Below are 21,563 nucleotides of genomic sequence, written 5' to 3'. Positions count from 1 at the left end.
ATTAACAAAACTAAGCACAAGTTATTTTAATTTAACCTGTGTCCTTTTGAGCTCTTCTGCCTATTGTCCTATAGCAGCTGAGATCTTCCATATGCAGATCAATTCAGCAGCTATTTCCAAAAGGTAGAAACTGATGGCTCAGTCATTTACCATGAGCGAAGGGCGTGTAAAAGACTGCCAAATCTGAACGGCAGCATTTTACAGTCACATTGCACTAGTATAAATGTATACATAAGGCACAGAGCACTGATGGATTATGCCTTTAGAGTTTTTCATCCCTCCTCTACTAGCCACCATAGTCTTGTCATAATTTGATGGATCTAAATTTAGAACAGAGGCCTCAGTACTGAAGTCAGTGGGGCTCTCTGCAGGACAGAGTTAGTAGACTATAAACTTCAGGGGGACATGGATCGTGGACCAAATCCTGTCCTTTATTAAAGCCCTTTCATCAGTACCGAGTTCCAATGGGTTACTGTATGAGATATTAAACCAACAAAGAATTTGGCTCCTGGTCTTTTAATCTGCTTGTAAAACACATGAACACCTATGCTATTAGAGCAATAAATAAAAATAAGACTTGCTTTTCCTTGGGCATGCCTCAGAATGTTTACATCTCTATAGTGCTAAGGTGCACAAAACCAAGCACAGTAAGTAACTTGCATTTTCCTGCTTCACATTGTTATCCCTTAAAGATAGAAATAATATGAACTCTCTCTGATATGCATGCTTGGTAACACAGAGTGAATATATATAATAATGAGTTAGCCAGATCCTTATTTAACTATTTGTAGGACACACATTTATTTATTAAGGTTTAAGGCTTTTAGGGGTGTACACAAGTCCATTGGCCATCTTCAGCCCCTACCTCAATGTTCAGCAGAATTATATGAACATAGATTTATAGATTTTTAAGGCCAGAAGGTACCTGACTTCCAGTATTGCACAGGAGATAACATTTCCCCAGTTATTGAGCCCAATAACTTGCATGTGGCTAAAGCATTTCTTCTAGAAAGGCATCCAGTTTTGATTTAAAGACTCCAAGAAATGGAGAATGGACAATCCACCACTTTCCTTGATAATTTGTTCCAATGGTTAATCACCCTCAGCGTTAAACATTAGTTCCTTATTTCTAACTTAATTGGTCTCCTAACATGAACAAACTATTTTGCAAAACTCTTCAATTCTCAGCTACTCAAATTCTCTTATCAAGGTTTCCTCCCTTACTTTTCAAATGGTCCTACATTAACCTTTCTCCACTGCTTTCTTTTCATAACGTAGCATCAGAAGTATCTGAATGAATAAGCCGTTGAGTATGTCTACACAGCAAAAGCTGTGCATGGGCTAGTCAAGCGCCACTAGCTTCAATTCAGCGAGCGGCGGTAACAAGAGCGGTGAAGACAGTACAATGCAGGATTTAGTGCAGCCAGTACATGCCAGACCCCAAGTATGCATTCGGCTCTCTGGCCCACTGTAAAGCTCCCACTGCACAGTCTTCATTGCTATTGTTACCTGTGCTAGAAGGCTTCAAGCCTGTGAAGAACTTTTTCTCTGTAGACATACTACTGTTGTCTCTAAAACACAGCAACATGTTTTAGTTCAACCAAAGACTTCATCCAGCAGTGCTGGTCTCCCTTGCATGGACGACAGGGAGCACCTCCCTGACTCTCTCTAACTCAGCATCACCAACCGCTGTGAATTTATCACAAATCTTGCAGCATTTGATATTTTTCTTAAAGCTCCAACTCCTAAATGAGGTGATTATACAAGTATTTCAGTTTCCATTTAAAAAAAGTTTTGTAACCTTTATGGTTGCAGAGAAAAACTATTTCAAGTCAACAGGATTTAAACATATATTTAAGTACTTTCCTGAATAGTAAAAAAAACCCGAGGAATCCTTGTGGCACCTTAGAGACTAACACGTTTATTTAGGCATAAGCTTTTGTGGATTAGAACCCACTTCATCAGATGCATGAGGTTAAAAATACAGGAGAAGGTATAAATACATGAAAGGATGCAGGTACTTTACTAAGTGTTAGGTCAGTCTAATGAGATTAATCAATTAACAGCAGGATACCAAGGGAGGAAAAAAAAAACTTTTGAAGTGATAAGAGAGTAGCCCATTACAGACAGTTGACAAGAAGGTGTGAGTAACAGTAGGGAGAAATTAGTATTGCAGAAATTAAGTTTAGGTTTTTGTAATGACCCAACCACTCCCAGTCTTTATTCAGACCTAATTTGACGGTATATAGTTTGCAAAATAATTCCAGTTCTGCAACTTCACTTTGGAGTCTGTATTTGAAGTTTTTTTGTTGAAGAATTGCCACTTTGAGGTCTGTTATTGAGTGACCAGAGCGACTGAAGTGCTCCCCTACTGTTTTTTTAATGTTATGATTCCTGATGTCAGATTTGTGGGAATAGGAACATTCAAAAACCAGTAGGAAAACACTTCAATCGCTCTGGTCACTCAATAACAGACCTCAAAGTGGCAATTCTTCAACAACAGTTTAGATAAGGTTTAACCCAAATAACTCATCACAACCAACCAGCATCACATACCCATTGCTCAGTTTCTCCTCCAACCACCATCCCACCTGCCTTACTTGGGTTGAATTATGACCAGTTCACTGTCATTCAGATCCACAGTCAGACACTGAGATTACAGTATTTTGGGTTTGATGAAAAAAATAAAAATGAGTATAAGCAGCCTATGGCTGACAATGCACCCCAAAACACCTCACAGTCTTCTTCAGTGACTTACTAAAACCTTGGGGTGGGACCGCTACACACACACACAATCTACTCCCCAAAGAAGCTGGAGAGCTCTGTGTAGATCAAAACACTGGTCTCCTTCACCAACAGAAGTTGGTCCAATAACAGATATTACCTTATCCACATTGTCTCTCTACTCCCTAAGGAGTCAACAGCACATCGTGGTCACTGAAATCAAAAATTGCTGATACTTATGACAGGCCTGGAAACTTTAGCGTTGTCCATTTTAGAGTGATTCTTTTCTATTTTATTGCAATTACTTTTGAAAACCTGGTGGTTCAATCATGTATTTATGGGCTGAATAAAATAAGTGGCTCATGGGTTTTTTAGTCATGCATAAGTGATGAACTGGTGGAAAAAACCTCAGCAGCAGACCATATTTGCATAGACATGAATACTATGCCTGAGTGACCAGCAGACAGACTTGCTATGGCAAAGTGATCAATTTTGCCTGTTTTAGGTAACAATTCACTTTACTATTGAATGCAGAGATAATGAAATGTTTTTATCCTCATTGCATGAGTAAAGGGCAGCAGAAATATACTTAGCATGCCCTAATTGAGGGGGTGGTGATGCCAAAGCCAAGTAGATATTAGAGAGGTTGAGGACAGGAGTTTCTACCTGCTGGACTGAAATCCTAGGGTATGTTTACACTGCAGTTAAAAACCTACAGCTGGCCTGTGCCAGCTGACTCAGGCTAAGTGGCTGTTTAATTGAGGTGTAGATGTTCAGGTATTGGTTTCAGCCCAGGCTCTGGACTCTGAAAGGTGGGATGGTCCCAGATCTCGGGCTCTAGCCTGAAAGTCTACACAGCAATGAAACAGCCCCACAGCCCAAGCCCTGTGAGCCTGAGTTGGCTGGCATGGGCCAGCCGCAGGTTTTTCTTTGCTGACTGACCAGAAGTATGTTTTTCTTTGTAGACAGACCTATCAAGGTGCCTAGGGGTGGTGTTCAGTTTTCCCAGATTACTGGATGGGGGCTCAAGCCAATCCTGTTTTGTAATGTTAAGAGAAACTCCTAGATATTGAACGTGGCCCTTGTTGCAGCTGACACCACCTGGAAGAATTATTTCATATAGCTTTGTTTTTCCCCCTTTATCTTGTTTTGCTTTTTCAGTCTTCAACGTTTGGCTCAGGAAGATGGGACAACCATTTCCAAAATATACTACCCCTCTACCTCAATATAACGCGACCTGATATAACACAAATTCGGATGTAATGCGGTAAAGCAGCGCTCCAGGGAGAGCGGGGGGGCTGCGCACTCCAGTGGATTAAAGCAAGTTCGATATAACGTGGTTTCACCTATAACGCCATAAGATTTTTTGGCTCCCAAGGACAGCATTATATTGAGGCAAAGGTGTACTAAGCAATTTAGGACTAACGGTGATCACGTTGAATTCTTGCTGAGACTGTTGCATAATAAAAATAAGGTTAATTTAGATGCAATGGTTCACAGATTTAAAATTTATTTGTCTTGCCCTCCTGTCACTCTGAACAAACAACCTGTCATTTCTGGGAACTTCTAAATGTAAAGCAATCCATCATCATCATCATCATCTGTCAATAAAACAGTTACAAAAGAATGCATTCCCACGCAATACCAATATAGTGCTGTCCTGGACTAAAATGAACCATTGCCCAGCACATAACAATTGCATTGGCAGCATAGGGGAACAATGTGGCACTACTTTGTTAGGCACTAGAGGAAACTATTTCCTTTCTCCCACCCTGTCTGTCTGTCTTGTCTATCCAGAGGTTCTCAAACTTTTATACTGTGATCCCTTTCACACTGCAAGCCTCTGAGTGCAACCCCCCCTGTAAATTCAAAGCACATTTAACACTATTATAAATGCTGGAGGTGAAGCGGGGATTGGGGGTGGAGGCTGAAAGCCTGCAACCCCCCACATAAGAACCTTGCAACCCCTTGAGGGGTCAGGACTCCCAGTTTGAGAACCCTTGATTTAGACTGTAAGCTCTTCAGGGCAGGGACTATTTCTTACTACTGCCTTAGCATGATGGCACCCAGAAATCTGTTGGGGCCTATCGGTGTGTAATATACTAACACCACCACCACATATAATGTCAGCAGAGCTAAAAAGCATAAATCCTGCCTTGAATTTATGATCCTCTGTGCCATTAAGCATTATACCATTAATAACAGTGTAATGACAGCAAGTGCTGCCTCCATATACAATAATTATCAGAGCTCAACTTTCACCTCACCTTGTAATTTGTTAGATGGTTTTCATATAATAGTTGAAAGCTACATTTTAACTATGAAGAATATTATGGAAAATAGACTACGTTTAATATTAAAAAGGCTGTTAAATATGCACTTATCAAACATCCAATGTTGCAAAAACAGTTTAACCATCATGACCAATAATATACATCTTTTTGTACTAAGTTTAAATTTATGGATCTATTTTCTGTTAATTAGGCAATTGCACAGAGGAATTACCTCAGGTATGAAAAGACAAGAATCTTTACTTATAAAGTTATTTATGACCTTTATATAACTTTATTTAATAAGGATGCCATTTAATTCTTACACACTCGAGTTCTGGTTGGGAATATGTTAGATCAGCAGTTCTCAAACTGTGGCTCAGGACCCCAAAGTCAGTCGCAACCCATTTTAATGGGCTTGCCAGGGCTGGTGTTAAACTTGCTGAGAGGCCTGGGGCTGAAGCCGAAGACTGAGTCCCACTGCAGAAGGGCTCAGGTTACAGCCCCACTCCCCAGGGCTGAAGCCCTTGGAGTTTGGTTTGATCCTGGCCCAGGGAGGCAGGGGTCGGCTGGGTTCAGGCTTCAGTCCCTACTCCTGAGCTCTTGTTGTCAGAAGTGGGTTGCGGCACAGCGAAGTTGGAGAACCCCTATGTTAGATAAATACAGCTGTACCGTGTAGTACCACCACAATGTTTCAACAATTATTTTAAAGGATATTTAAATCACCCATGAAAACATGTTTCAGCATAAAATCTTAAACTTAAGGTTGTCAGTCAAGGAGTGAATTATTTTTCCCCACTATCCAAAAAGGAAGAAATCCTTTTATTCTGACTGAAATTTTAAGAATGAAAAACTGAAAGTACTGTTCTCAGATTCTTCTCTGCACTTTTATTACCTACAAAAGTCTGTGTTACAATAAAATGTTACTAGTCCATTATGCAGATGGTGTACCTGAATGTATCAGACATAAAAATACTGTGCCACCCAATTACTCCTTAGAGAAAAAGGACAAGAAATCTCCAAGATTTTTCCCAATCTTTCTGTCAAAGGAGGATGAGGCAGGATTCTCTGCATGCTCTGCAACATAGGACATGGAACCAGTCCCCAGTCTCTGCTGATCCCCTCAGATGCTTGGAGTCCCAGGAAGATCAGAATGAGCCAAAGCCTTCCATACAGTGACTCTGCACTTCTGTAGCAGTCCAGCGACCCTGCAGCTCTTGTTCCCGGTACTTAGCAGTTAAGCTCCATTGTAGCAACACTACCATGCACTATCCTGGCCACAGCTCCCTCCAGCACTATGGAGGGAATCCCCTATATTATCTTTTGGGATGATCGCTGCAGGACCAAGGGAAGATGATGCACAACTTCCCCCCTTCACCTGCCCACTTCTTCCAACTAACCAATAGCTCTAGCCCTCCCCCACCCCCTTAAATAGGTCTCCAGACTATGGAACACCCACTGCATGGAACAAGGGGCCCTCCCTTTTATCGTTCATGTGAAGGTTTTTGAGTCATGATAGAGCCCCAAGTTATTTAATTTAGAATAGGCATTCCATACGCAGGGTAATTATTCAGCAATAAAGTGAATGGTCTTTGGTAGGGAGGGAGTTAATATGCAGCCTAAGGAATAAATGTCCTTATCTTTATGGTAAGGAACCTTGTACACATTGCTCCCTTTCTTGCTAAATTAAATGTTTCATGCTTTAAACTTCTCCCACAAAAATTGTTATGCTTATAATATGCTTATGTTCTAAAAGATCTTGCAAAGTAAAAGCAATGAGTTGCAGAGTTAGAGCTACCAGTTCTTTCATGAACACATGTTGCTGGCCTATGTATAGCAGCATACATTTTGCTCTCACTTATATCAGTGCAATACACTGGTTTCAGTGGGAATGTACCAATATATCTATAGAATTTGGCCCACTGTATGTAAGATCTTCCTCCAGCATAACTAGTAAGACAAGGCATATTAGCCTTAATTTTCTATAAATGTTAACATTTATCAGATTTTAACCTCACTGAAATAGCTCTGTGTGTGTGTGAATTCACAATACAGACAATATGAAAGTATATTTTGACAGAATGATTTGAGCCAGACACAATGCAGACAGATGCTATGCAAGGTCTCCACTGTTCTTCCAGTGTACCTCAATTATGTCCATCAACGCTTACTATTTCAGTTCTGCCAAACCCTGCTGAACTGTGTGGTGATTTTGTAATGTGCAAGAATAGACAACGGTGAGACCAGAAAACTCACTTCACCTCTGACCTAAAATGTTATTTGAACCTAGATTCCCAGAAGGTCCCCAGGGTCTTTTTGTTCAAAGAAACCAGTACTGATACAATTCTCACATCCATTCTCAAAGAGAAATTTCTGAAGGCATCCTTTTGAACATGGCATACAGAACACTATGGCAATTTCTTTGATAAAACTTCACTGAATTTGTACTTACTGATTGTTCATTTAAATCCTGAGAATCTTCCATGGAGGTAACTTTTCTTTTTCTTTCCACCCACAATAGAAGTATCTTCCCTTTAAATTACAATTGAAGTTTCTACATTTAAAAAAAAAGAAAGAAAGAAAGATAGAAAAAAGCGTCATGATCTAATTATTACTTCCAAAGCACGTCCAGTAGTAACAAACATTCTGGGTGAAATCCTGGCCCCACTGAAGTCAATGGCAAAGCTCCCACTGACTCCAATGGGGCCAGGATTTTACTCTGTGTTTCAATATGCATAGTGTCATTTTGGAAAGCAGAAACTATTTGAAACACACAAATAGAAACACACATTTAAGTAATAATTCTTCAGCTCCTGCCAGAAAAAAAATGTTCTGAAAACAAAGCAGAAGAAAAGCTAAAAATGTTTAATGAATGCAGCTATTTAAATAGACAGCAAAAGATAACTTTTGGATGTAAATATTAGAAAGGTGGTTATAGAACACAGAACAAAAACACATAATACTCATTTAAAGATTACTATTGATGATACTCATTACGCAGCTAGCGGAAAAAGATTATTATGTAATTATCATAATGTTATCTTATTTCTAATGTCCATTTAACTCCTTTAGGGTTAAACAAAATACACAAAGTGACTTAAAGCAGGCAGCTCCCTACAGTGCGTTAAATGATGGGCATTACCCTAATTATCTTCTGTCTCTATACCTTCTCCAATAGAATGAGTAACCCACATCACTGCATCAAATGATGAAATTTGAAGTATGCACATTTTGTGACTTCAGAGATCAGTGGTGTAATGACTACTGCAACCCTAACTACAGAGCCTTGGCCATTTTACTAGACCAAAATGATGTTAACATGACATTAAGGTTGAGAGTACACAGCAGTAATTTAGGGTAAAATGCCAAGCATAATAAATGTAGGACACTCAGAGTCAAGTTAACCTGCAAAGAAATCCAAACATGTTAAACTAGGGAAATACATACTTCATTGTTTGTTTGAATGCACTCTTTGCCCTTTGTTGTTTTGTTTCCTTTTTTTTGGTTGTGTTTAATCAAAAAAAAATTTATACATGAAGAGTAAACAAGAAATCTAAAGAAAAAAGTTACCAGGTGATATTTCTAATGATTTGAAGATATGAATTAGCAATTTTAAATAGTTTATTTTAAATTTTAACTTCTATGACAATATTCACCAGTATGCTCCAGCTACTTTATGTCCTTCTGGAGCAGCACAAAGCAGCTGGAGCACACCTGCCAGCTAAGCTGCATTGACACCATAAGAGCTCTACAAAAGCAGCTGGGGCTGTATCCCACTCTCTCCTGCCCTCCACATTCTCCTGTGCACACAAACCTCAAATTCCACCTGCCTCTTGCGCCTCTCTACATTTCCCTCCCTTCCTACCTCTCAAATCTACCCCATCCTGCAGCCCACAAACACTAATTAATCAAGTACTTGTAAACACTTAGAAAATGAATTCTGCACTCAAAGACTAATACTTCATACATAAACAAAGTGGCTGAATTCCTGCTTTAAGTGCTCAACTCAACTCAACCTTAACTATGGAACCATAAATGAATGATGCTTCCATAATACCTAGCACCAGTGGTCTCATTTTCACATCTTTAACAGCTGGATCCAAATCCAACTGAAGTCAATACAGACAGCTGTCACACCTTTTCTTGAAAGAACAGAGCTTGTTGATATTTTAAATAATTTACTTATACACTTCTTGCCCCATTGCCATTAACTTAAGTGTAGTTAAGATTTCACCCAGAGAGTTTGTGTATACACTTCCAAAAATATACACATAAATGAATTCTATTCACACTGATACCACTGGCAAATAAATGATTAAATATGTGCCAATGCCACATAGAACTTGGAAAGAAGTTGATTAGTTAATTGGTCTTTATTGAATGATTTATAAGTGAAATACCACCACAGGAATGTATAATTAGAGATGTCACTTGTATAATAAGTTGTATTACTCTGAATATGCCTGATATTTTTCATCAATTTCAAAACGTTTTTGCTGGCTCAGTTAGACCTATTGTAACTTTGCACAAATGTACTATGATACTATAAGGAGAGCTATATTGCTTATCTTTATGTTGTCTCAAAAGTCAAGTGAACTGTTATGATTAAATAATTCCTGAATTAATACTTAGGTAAATATCTTGTACTGTACTCTTAATATTTTAAGAGCTCAAATGATGTTACATTTTGAACCAAGCTAAAACTATCATCGTAAATAATCACAAACATTAATTATTTACACAATTTTATAATGATGACTATATCAATTATATTGAGACCCTATTCTTTAGGGTTAGTTCTACAAATTTGTAAGGGGTGGGGAAGCTATTAGATAATTCAGTGATTCAAATAAGACCTGCATTACTCCCTAATAAAGATATAAAATTATGGGATAATAGCAACCTTGTGCTGTTTTATGAGCCAATAATCCAGTTACCAATTCAATCATGTAGTTTATCCTATCAAGAAAACCAGATGTAAAAAGAGAAGGATAGTACTGTTATTCCTATTATATTGCAAGTGTTTTTAACTGTCTTCGACTGTTTTTAAAAAACTGTTAATGGTTTTAAACTCACAGGCAAGCCAGTAAGAAGAAAAACATATGTTTCTGTTCTTGATCCAGTCCTCACAGATGTGGCTTTAAAGCTGAGAAGTGTTTTATGCTTCGAGATAAAAATTTTATCTTTTCAAGAAGTGTCTTAATTAGGAGGATTCCTGACTTCCTGATCAACAAATGCATATTTTTTTTATCTTGGTGCATAAAACACTTCATCAGGTTTAAAGCTGTAATTCCAGAACTGGATCTAGAACAGAAACATGCGTCTCTTACTAGTGATACACACGTAAGTTAAGAGCAATGAAAAACAATTTTGATAACTCCCTTAAGCTGCTTGTAAGTAATACATATGATGCTTTAAAAAATGATTTTGGCTTAGAAGACAGCAAGGTTGTGGTCTGTCCAATAGCAGTGACTGTTTGCAATCTTCTATTCAGCAGAAAGTTAGGGTTATGAGGAAATAATCAGATTGATGGGGAGTGTTCCAGTTGATCCAAAACCTGTAGGATGAGATTTTGTACTGCACTTCTTGGAAGTGCAACACAAAACTTTCAGCTATGGGGACTGGAGAACGAAGGTAGCTTTCAGCTGTTTGCACCCTTCCATTTCTAGACTGCTACAGGGTCTCAAACTGCCTCCAGAATAACTTAGGTAAATGGAGCTCCAAAACAGTATTGTCTTTTCTGCATTCTCCTCTAACATAGATCATTTAGGAGGAGAAAGTGTCCTCCCCTTGCTTCAATAAAAATTACCTTTTCAAAGTATAGGGAAGTCTGTGGGGCCTACCATAATAACCTGCCCATGCAGCCTTAATTGGGCCCCCATTATGCATATGCATTATGATAGTGATTAATTATATGGTCATATACTATTTTTTCCAAGGGATCCCTGACTCATTCAGTGCACAGAATAGATGCTCTAGGAATTAATAAGGGTTATGTAGTGAATTATTCTGTTTGTAGGATCACTGCCTCATTTGCTCTTGAAATTGGAATGTGAGTAGAGAATAAAATAGGAAAATAAATAAAGAGAAAAGATGGTCTTATGATTAAGGAAGGTGACAGCGTTTAAAAGAGAACTGGATAAATTCATGGTGGTTAAGTCCGTAAATGGCTGTTAGCCAGGATGGATAAGGAATGGTGTCCCTAGCCTCTGTTTGTCAGAGGATGGAGATGGATGGCAGGAGAGAGATCACTTGATCATTGCCTCTTAGGTCCACTCCCTCTGGGGCACCTGGCATTGCCCACTGTCGGTAGACAGGATACTGGGCTAGATGGACCTTTGGTCTGACCCGGTACGGCCGTTCTTATGTTCTTATTTTGACACCCACAAAGAGATTTCTCTCTTCCACAGACTTTCTATTTGATGCTGAGGAAGCCACCTGATACAAAAGTTTGACAGGTGGCTATAACTATGCATTCCTCATTTTCTGAGTTCCCAACGTGAGATACCTCATACAGATATATAGAAGTTCTCAGTACTCAACTGCAACTGATGTCAATGGGAGCTAGAATTAAGGTACTTTGGTTTGCAGAAATTAACAGCATCAGAAGAAAGAAGGACATGAATTCTAATCCTGGCTCTGCCACTCTTCCAGTGTGTGGCCTCAGGCTTGTCTCAACTCCCCCATCTGTAAATTAAGGAGAATACCTCAGCATCCACTCTTATATCACAAGGGTGATAAGGAGATAATTTCATTAATATTTGTGAGGCACTGAGATAGTATATCAATGAGAGCCCTAGGGAAGATAATAAGGAATGAATAATTCCCTATTCAGTGCAGAATACCCTTGATGACATACTCTAATTACATTATTTTTACATAAGACTCCTGCGCACAGAATGAATTCATAGGAGGTGGAATTAAAGATGCACAGGCAATCACAAATTGGCATGTCCTAAATTGGAAATGCTTTTTTACAACATTATTTTACCTACTTGTCTGTATATTATATATGTGACTTATTGTAATATTAACTTATTCTGGTGTTAAAAGAAAATATTCATGAAAATAAAGTGCATAAAATGCATGAAGCAACTCAAAGCTTTTGATTTCATTGGATACTGAGCTGTGTATTCCAGTGCAATGAATACTATTCAATTAAATTAAAAAATGCTGTTCCATCATAACAATTTCACTGTAAAAGAATCTTTTAAAGGGGCATGAAAGCACTATGCTGCTTTCTCAGAGTTTCCAATGGCATCATGTTCAGAGAAGGAATAGGATGAGTAATTTTGAGGGAGAACTGTCATATGTGGAATAAAAGCGATGTGTCTGGGACAAATATAAAGTAATGTAAACAGTAGTTTTGGTATTAGGAGTAGTAGATTAAAAAGTAATAATAGAATCTTTTTCTTCCTACTCTTGACTTAAAATTTTTCTTACATAAGACAATCATAAAAGAAAAAAAACATTTGTGTTCTTGCCCAACAAAAAAAAAAGCTATTATTTTCAACCATTCCCCCCTTATTTTAAATCCAATCAATAATAAATCTTATTATTTTGTTCACTCCCCATTTTAAACTCAACTAGCAAGACACAATACAACAGGTCATATTTATTCCATACAATTTTAAGGCATACTTCATGAGAGAAAAGGATTTTGGATTTTGTGGAAACAAAAACCTAATAGTTATCATATCTAAATTCTGGAAGTAAAAACCGATTAGTTTGACAAACAAAACGCTACTTTAAAGCTATAGCCAAAACTCCTACTGACGTCTCCAATAATGACTGCATGATCACGATCAGCATGTGCAATAATTAAAGCGAGTTAAAATGTCTTAGAAGTCAAGGACTATAGAAGCTTTTTATTTATTTTAAACTCTTCATAGGTTGGTGCTCGTGGGAAGGCTTGTATATATGATCAGTTGTTTTGCCAACCTGCACTTTAAACCATGTCCACACACTGTGTGGAGGTACAAAAATTGCCCCTTTCCTGGGTTTTAATTTGACTAATACTTAAATTAACAATAAGGGGAAAAAAAGTTCAGTTCCAGCTTTCTCTTCTGGTTTGCCTTCTCAGAGCATGCTGACTGCTGCACTACTCATCCTATACCCCTATGTCTTCTCTCTCTCTCCAGAAATATTCCAACCTTTCTCAAAACTCAGGGCAATATCCTGGCACCACTGAAGTCTATGGCAAAACTATCTGATTTCAAGTGACCAGGATTTCACTTTGGGTACTTAATTTTTGCACACTGTTAAGGGTTCTGGCACGTCTTCTACCCACAACATAGAGATTCTTCAGATGTATGCATAAAAGATGGGATTTTCAAATGTGCTCAGTGACTGCCTAACCTTGTTCCTATGGAAGCCTTGGAGCAACATTAGGCCAAAGATGAGTCCTTCTGAAAATCCCACCCAAAGTGTCCAGCTGTCTGTCTTTCCTGTTTTTAGCAGGAGTAGAAAGCAGTTAGTTTTTCTACAGTGTGTTCTTATAAAGACTCTTAGCATCTCATACTGTAGTCTTAGAATAGCTGGGTTTTGATAGCTTGCAGTTAAATATTTTTTAATTTTATAGGCTTAACTTTTATATTTTCCCTTTGAGTAGTGTGAATGCTGTACTTCGTAGAAAGAAATGCTGATCCTACTAAAAACAACCCTACAACAAAATGAGATATCTATTTCTAATTGCAAAGGAGAATAAATCACTAAAGAACTTTAAATGTTTTAAATATAATAAATAATTGATAAAGAAAAAAATTGCTGTCATGACAGTCTGATAACATAGGCAGATGCTGCTCTTGAGGAAAACCAATATCCCTCTATCCCGATAGAACGCGACCCGATATAACGTGAATTCAGATATAACGCAGTAAAGCAGCGGGGAGCCCCGGGCCCTTTAAAGTGCCACCCAAGCCCTGCTGCTTTACCGCATTATATCCGAATTCGTGTTGAGCTCCAGGCCCTTTAAATCACCGCCCGAGCCCCACTGCCAGAGTTCCGGCAGTGAATTAAAGGGCCCAGGGCTCTGGCTGCTGCAAGGAGCCCCAGGCCCTTTAAATCTCCACCCAAGCCCCGCTGCCAGAGCTCCGGTGGTGATTTAAAGGGCCTGGGGCTCCCCACAGCAACTGGAGCACTGGGCCCTTTAAATCACCATCAGGGAAGCTGGACCAAACCCAATATAACACACAGTCTCACCTGTAAGGCGGTGAGATTTTTTGGCTCCTGAGGACCACGTTATATCAGGGTAGAGGTGTACATGGAGAGAAAGTACACGGGAAATGCAGTGAGATTTACCTCATGTGGTATTTTCAATGTTCCTTTGAAGGATAAGGATTCCTACGGAGGGCAGAAAACAGGTTTGTAGGAGAACCCTAGGATTACTTAGGCCTGGTCTACACTAAGTGTTTAAACCGAATTTAGCAGCGTTAAACCAATTTAACCCTGAACCTGTCCACACAACGAAGCCCTTTATATCAACATAAAGGGCTCTTTAAACCGATTTCTGTACTCCTCCCCGACGAGGGGAGTTGCACTGAAATCGGTATTGCCATGTTGGATTAGGGTTAGTGTGGTCGCATATCGACAGTATTGGCCCCCAGGTGGTATCCCACAGTGCACCATTGTGACTGCTCTGGAAAGCAATCTGAATTCGGATGCACTGGCCAGGTAGACAGGAAAAGCCCCACAAACTTTTGAATTTCATTTCCTGTTTGCCCAGCGTGGAGCTCTGATCAGCACAGGTGGCGATGCAGTCCCAAATCCAAAAAGAGCTCCAGCATGGACCGTATGGGAGATACTGGATCTGATTGCTTTATGGGGAGACAAATCTGTTCTGTCAGAGCTCCGTTACAGAAGACGAAATGCCAAAGGATTTGAAAAAATCTCCAGGCTATGATACAGTGTCCACAGCACAGTGCTGTGTGACAAGCGTAACGGAAAGCCAAAGAATCAAATGGACGCTCATGGAGGGAGGGAGGGAGGGGGTACTGAGGACTCCAACTATCCCACAGTCCCCGCAGTCTCCGAAAAGCATTTGCATTCTTGGCTGAGCTCCCAATGCCTGAAGGATCAAAAACATTTTCCCAGGTGTTTCAGGGTATATGTCATCAATTTATACCCTTTCCCCCCCGCCCCCCGAAAGAAAAGGGAAAAAAACGTTTCTCGCCTTTTTTCAATGTCACCCTATGTCTACTGCATGCTGCTTGTAGACGGGGTGCTGCAGCGCTGAACACCAGCATCCCCTTCCCAGTGGCAGACAGTACAATATGACTGCTATCCATCAGCAGCAGCAGCCTGTGAGTGCTCCAGGCTGGCCTCGGTGAGGTCGGCCAGGGGCACCTGGGTAAAAATGGGAATGACTTCCAGTCATTCCCGGCAGATGGTACAGAACGGCTGGTAACCGTCCTCATCATAGCAACTGGAGGCTGAGCTCTATCAGCCCCCCGCTTTCATGTCTAAAGAAAAGATTCTGTACTGCCTGGACTATAGCAGCGGGAGGCCGCGCTCTTCTCCCCCCCCCTTTAATGTCCTGCCTGGACTATCATAGCAGCTGGAGGCTTCCTCCCCCTCATTTTATCTCACTAAAAAGTCAGTGTTTCTTATTCCTGCATTATTACTTCATCACATAAATGGGGAGACACTGCCACAGTAGCCCAGGAGGGTTGGGGAAGGAGGGAAGCAATGGGTAGGGTTGTCGCAGGAGCACCCCCTAGAATGGCATGCAGCTCATCATTTCTGCGGGATCTCTGGGGCTCTGACATGGAGCAGCTGTGCTCTCTGGCTCTCTAGTACACTTGCTCTATATTCTAGGCAGGACTGACTCTATTTTTAGACAAAATGTAAAGAAGGGAATGACCCAGGGAGTCATTCCCATTTTTGTCCATGCGCCCCCAGCCGACCTCAGCAAGGCCAACCAGGAACACCCATGACAACAGCAGATGGTACAAAATGACTGATAACCATCATCTCAGCGCCAATTTATAATGGCAGACAATGTAATAGGGATGGTAACCGTCTCTGCTACCATGCAAAGGCAAATGAATGCTGCTGTGTAGCACTGCAGTACCACGTCTGTCAGCAGCATCCAGTATACATACGGTGACAGTGACAATACAAAACGGGCTCCATGATTGCCATACTATGGCATCTGCCAGGGCAATCCAGGGAAAAAGGGTGCGAAATGATTGTCTGCCGTTGCTTTCACGGAGGAAGGATTGAGTGACAACATTTACCCAGAATCACCCGCGACACTGTTTTTGCATAGGGATCTCAACCCAGAATTCCAGTGGGTGGGGGAGACTGCGGGAACTATGGGATAGCTACCCACAGTGCAACGCTCCAGAAATCGATGCTAGCCTCGGTACATGGACGCACACCGCCAAATTAATGTGCTTAGTGTGGCCGCGTGCACTCGACTTTATACAATCTGTTTAACAAAACCGGTTTATGTAAAATTGGAATAATCCCATAGTGTAGACATACTCTTAGGGTAAGCAGACTTCACCACCTGAATTCAAGCTGATGGAATTCAGTCTACTAAATGTTTTCCAAGTGCTGGGAACTGTGATTAACATAGAATACTCTCCTTTCCTTTCTTCCTCTTACAGGACTTGTTCTGTTGTTCCCATTCCTAGAGGATGAAATATTGCATCCTTCACAATTTTCTGATTTTAGATATTTTGAATTTTGTGGAGATGGGAATCTTCTCTTGGAAGAATTTGAAAGCTCTGTGAAGCTCTTTGTACAAATTCCAACACTCACTTCTCTGCCTACTAATGACTTGCAAAATGTTGAGTTTCTTTCCTCTATCTAGACTTTGATCTGCAACTGAATGGAGAAGGTATCATGCCAAGGACTTATTGGAGGGCTTATTTCATCTTAGCAAGCCCTGCTAACCCCTGAATCTGTCCAGTGACTCTTAGTGGAGAAAACATCTTTTGTTTCATATTTATGTGCTGCAGAGTCTTGAAAGACTGCCTGCATCTAGGATACCTTCAGTCCAAGTGGGATTGCTTATCAAAAGGAGTTTTTCCTTCTTTATTTTGAGCTTGTGCAACCACTCTAGGAATTCACCAAAAGATCTCTCCCGCCAATGAGTGCACCCCTGGATCCTACTATCTCAAAGTGAAACATACCACCTTGTTAGTATATATGTGGAGGGAGTGTAGGAGACATTGTGGGACCTACACAATGACAGAGGAACCCAGTCCCTTCTTGCATCAATAAATGTCTTCAAAGAGGCAGTAACAGATCACTTATATTGGGTACATGAGCATATAAGCATATATCCTCTTTGATAAGTGGCTGAAGGGAGGTAGTGCAGGAGGAACACTTCCCCGGGCTCTGCTTGGCCATCCTGTTCCTGTACAACATAATATCTGGTATGCATGTGTGTATGAATGTGTACATATGTTGAAATGGGGTAGCAAGTTTAGCTAACACACCAGAGGAATGACCCTCCTGAGAGGGAGAATTAGGCATTTCCAACTGTAAAAATAAAAGTTATTAGAAAAAAAGCCAATTAGGAAAGATTTACACTTCTCCTAGTGTATTTTAAAGAAAAATGGTGTCCTCAATGCTCAGTGGTAAATGGAGGTCTGGAACTGCCCTACTATTGGTTCCTGGTAGTTGTTCTCATGGGAGGAGCCTAGCAGCTAGCCAACGGACCAGTAACTATGTTGTCCCTACACCTTGAAATAAAGGAACTTCCTACAATAAGACTGTCGGGAATGTTAAAGCACACAGAGAAGCCTGCTACACCCGTAATTTAAGTATGGTATTCTATGCTCCCTGCCTTCTCCCTATAAAAATAGTCCCATGAATCTTTTTTTGCCCCTTAATTTTTCCATCTTTCCTTTTCAGACATGTGAATTGATACTAGAAAATGAAATATGGTAATAAAGATAAATATCCAGTTCATGCCACCAAGTTTTTTCTACATTACAAACTCCAGAAATAAAAATTTAATTATTAGCATAGTGTTAAGGTGCATAACTACATGATATTGTTACATAGTCTTACAAGTTCTTTCTTAATGTGCGAGCAGTATTCAGCCTTATTGTGCTTGTGGTGTTTATTTTGTACTTCAGTTTGTTTGGAAGGAGGGAAGCTGTTGAAAATCAGAGAGTTTGCTCTCCACCTTCATATCTCTAATTAGAGTCCATTGCTCTGGTGCATAGTAGGAGCTGAGCATTGGTATTTGGGCTGAGTTTTCTGAAAGAGGTGGTTTCTTGTGTTCTGTCTGTGACTAACTCTGTTCAAGGACTCTGTGTGTGTGTGTGTAGATATAGATATATCTCTATATATAGAGAAACTAAACAAATTAAGCTAAAAAAAAAATCCATACTCTGTATCACTGATTCCGACCTTAACTGAGCTGCAAGGCTCTGACATCTGCTGCCACTTGGTAGAGCAGCAACAATAGGAATGCAAACAGATGAACTCAGTATTGGTAACAATGTCACCAATGAGTGTGAAGAAGCGAGGTCCATACATCAGTTGCATATGTAATACAAGCACGGGAGAGGAGTAACATTGGAAGGATGCATGCCAATAGAATATATTTTGACTTGTTGTTCATGACTATGGTACCAAATGACAGGTGTAAAGGATGCTGGTAAGGTAGGAAAATCTCTTCAGAAATCTTACCAAAGCACTGAAACTATGTCTGAGGTTTACATTTGGTGAAACAATGCCTCAGTGCTTTCATATGTAAGCTCTCTGGGGCAAGGATCATTTTTTGTTCTTTGTTAGTATAGTGCCTAGCTCTTATAATATACCTTGCTCGTACGCTGCACTTTTAATCAGTAGATCTCAAAGGGATTCACAATTTTTTAATGTGTTTATCCTTACAAAACCCCTGTGATAAGGAAGTGTTATTATCCCCATTTTACAAATGGTGAGGAACAGAAAAGCTAAGTGACTTCCCCAAGGTCACACAGGAAGTCTGGGTGGAATAAGGAATTGAATTTAGGTCTCCTCAGTTCTAGACTACTTCCCAGCATTCTTCCAGACTCCTTGCAATCAAATCCAATCTATAATCCCATTGGTCTCCCCCTAAAAAATAAAGAAAAGCTAATTTACAAATGAATAATATGTTCTACTACATTTATTTTCTATCTAGATGCAGAAAAACCATGTGCTGAATTTCAGGAATGAGTAATGCAGAGAAGCAAAAAGAGAAGACTTTAAGAACTCCATTTGAAATATTCATTTTATGTTATTTTTGGTCTTGTGGGTCAATGGTTTGGTTTTGTTTTCCAAAATTACACATTTTGGTGACTTTCTGAAGCATTTTACTTGCATTTGTGTGTGGAAAATAACTGAAAACAAATAACTATAAGGTAAACATTTTTGTTCTTCTTAAACAGGCTCCTGAGAAAAGAACCATTGTAACCACTGGATACTCTGTACACTTAAACAAACACAATCAACTTTTTTTAAAAAAAAAATCACACATCTCCATGATTTTTTCAAAGTTTTTAAATTATTTTTTAAAACAGTACTTTAGATGTATAACTCAGATTGCATAATATCAATGATAATGTGATTATTTCTAGGATAATAACCTTTAGCATGTCATATTGGAACTGTTGTGGAACACAAACATAGATATGAAATCTAACAAAAGCAAACTTTTATATGGCTAACTTAAGGAGGGGGGGGAAATCACCATTATATTCATGTTCAGGTCTACTTGTTATACTATGAACACACTGAATTTGTTTCAAGCGATATACTACAATATTAATAGGGCATTGAACAGTAATATCCTCCAACTTGGATGAACATGAACATTTTTTAACTATTGTTACAAGTAACACCCAAGATCACTAGAAATTAAAGTGTTTAAAAAAAAATCTCCGCTTTCCTTTTTAGTTTCTTTACATTGAGCATTTGACAACACTTTGCATACAGTCTGTTTCACTCTTCCCCTAAATAGTCAGGTTCCACTGTTGTTTGTGTGAGTCTTTAACAGAGCAGCAGAGAAGAAAATATTTTGAAATATAGGAAAATGTGACTGTAAATCCACAAAAACTGGAAGGGAGACTCAGGTTTATGGGTACTAAACTATTTTTAACTTTTTTTTTAAATGTATTAGAGTACAAATTGATAGTATCCCTGAAGTAGCAGATCTGGGAATAAAGGTGCTCCATTCTATGAAGCATTAAACAATCAGAAATATAAAAACAGTGTACAAAAACAGTCTCAGGATAAGTAATTCTTGATGAAACCACTCTTGGAGAATAGAGGTTGTTTCTTAGAGAAATTGAGGAAAAACAAAGGAAATCATTATTTATAATTTCTATTACAATAGCCAATTAATCTGGAATCACTGAAGAATAATCTGAATAAAAATAACAGAATGGTTAGGGTGCCAACTAATGGAAATTTGTAAGAATTTTTAATAAAAATATCAGTACGTGTTGGATGTTGAACATTTTTTTCACATGGACCTATGATGCAGAAAGCATAATAGCCTTCCCTTAAATTTGCATGGAGATTTTCAAAAGGTTTCTCTCTTCCTCCTCTCTCACACCCCCCGACACACAAGTACATTTGTGGCCTGGTTCTCATTTGTGTAACGTGGCTTTTGCATAAATCTGTACTCAAAGATCAACTTTGTGAGAACAAAAAACAAACCAACAAAAACCATAAAGATTGGTTTAGGTTCAATGAGTAAAATCCACTCCACCCTTTAAAACTGAAATACCATATTTAGGCTCTATGTAGCTGAACAACAGTTTCTATGAAGGTGAAATCCACTCACCACCTAAAGGCTAGTACCTTTACCTTAGTTGTTACATGAACAGAAATAGTGGTTACAACTCCTCTGTTCCACTTCTGGGGGATGTTGAGGCCACTGAATCCATGGAAATTAGGATCCAATAGGCTTTTTCTGGCCTTCCCCTCTTCAATGAAGGTTTTCCATGCTGACTCCATGGCTCAGAGTACCCTTCTTTAGCATAAAGACAGTATACTGGACCCCCTAGTGAACACTCTGATCCTAGGAGATCCTTCAAGAAGTCCCTATGCAGAACTTAAGTGGTATGGACGTCCTTAGGATAATGTACCACACCACTGCTGAATTTCAAACCATAAAGAAGGGCACTAACTATGCAGCTGTAATTATGAAAAGTAGATACACTGCTATGTAATATATTGTAAGCGTATTAAAAAGAATCAGTCAAACGTAAGTTTAAAAAAAATTATCAGCCCTCAAAGACCCTTGCATACAAAGTCACAAACAAATAATCATATTAGATTTGTCAGGCAACAGTTTGGGCATTGGATATTAAAATGCACTATACCATTTTTGTACCTTCTGTAAGCATAGTATAAAATGATACATTTGATAGACATCTACAGTTTTTTTCCACTAGAAAGTTTCTGATTGCTCTCATAAAAAAAGAACAAAAAATGAACAAATGATGTGATGTACAACATTATCTGCAAATGAAACACACCTGCAATATGATATTGTGTAAGTTAATACTTAGTGACAGTAAAAATAGTTGCCATAAATTAAACACGTTTCTACGGCAAAGGATAAGTAACAGCCAC

At 39.2% G+C, this 21,563-nt stretch overlaps 1 protein-coding gene across 12 annotated transcripts in view; it reads right to left on the bottom strand.

Annotated features, from left to right (window-relative positions):
* EYA4 (EYA transcriptional coactivator and phosphatase 4) overlaps nucleotides 1-21,563 on the bottom strand; it is a 248,085-nt gene that overhangs the window by 218,233 nt on the left and 8,289 nt on the right. For all 12 annotated transcript variants that reach the window (XM_030556339.1, XM_030556335.1, XM_030556343.1 and 9 more), the window contains exon 2: nucleotides 7,447-7,548. In XM_030556339.1, the coding sequence (XP_030412199.1) occupies nucleotides 7,447-7,479 (33 nt within the window). In that variant the 5' untranslated portion in view covers nucleotides 7,480-7,548. The remainder of the gene's footprint in view (nucleotides 1-7,446; nucleotides 7,549-21,563) is intronic.

This window comes from Gopherus evgoodei, chromosome 3 (genome assembly GCF_007399415.2).
Source record: "Gopherus evgoodei ecotype Sinaloan lineage chromosome 3, rGopEvg1_v1.p, whole genome shotgun sequence".
In the NCBI taxonomy this organism is placed as follows: Eukaryota; Metazoa; Chordata; order Testudines; family Testudinidae; genus Gopherus; species Gopherus evgoodei.
The sequence above is the reverse complement of the archived record's forward strand: the minus strand, read 5'-3'. Positions and strand labels throughout refer to the sequence as shown.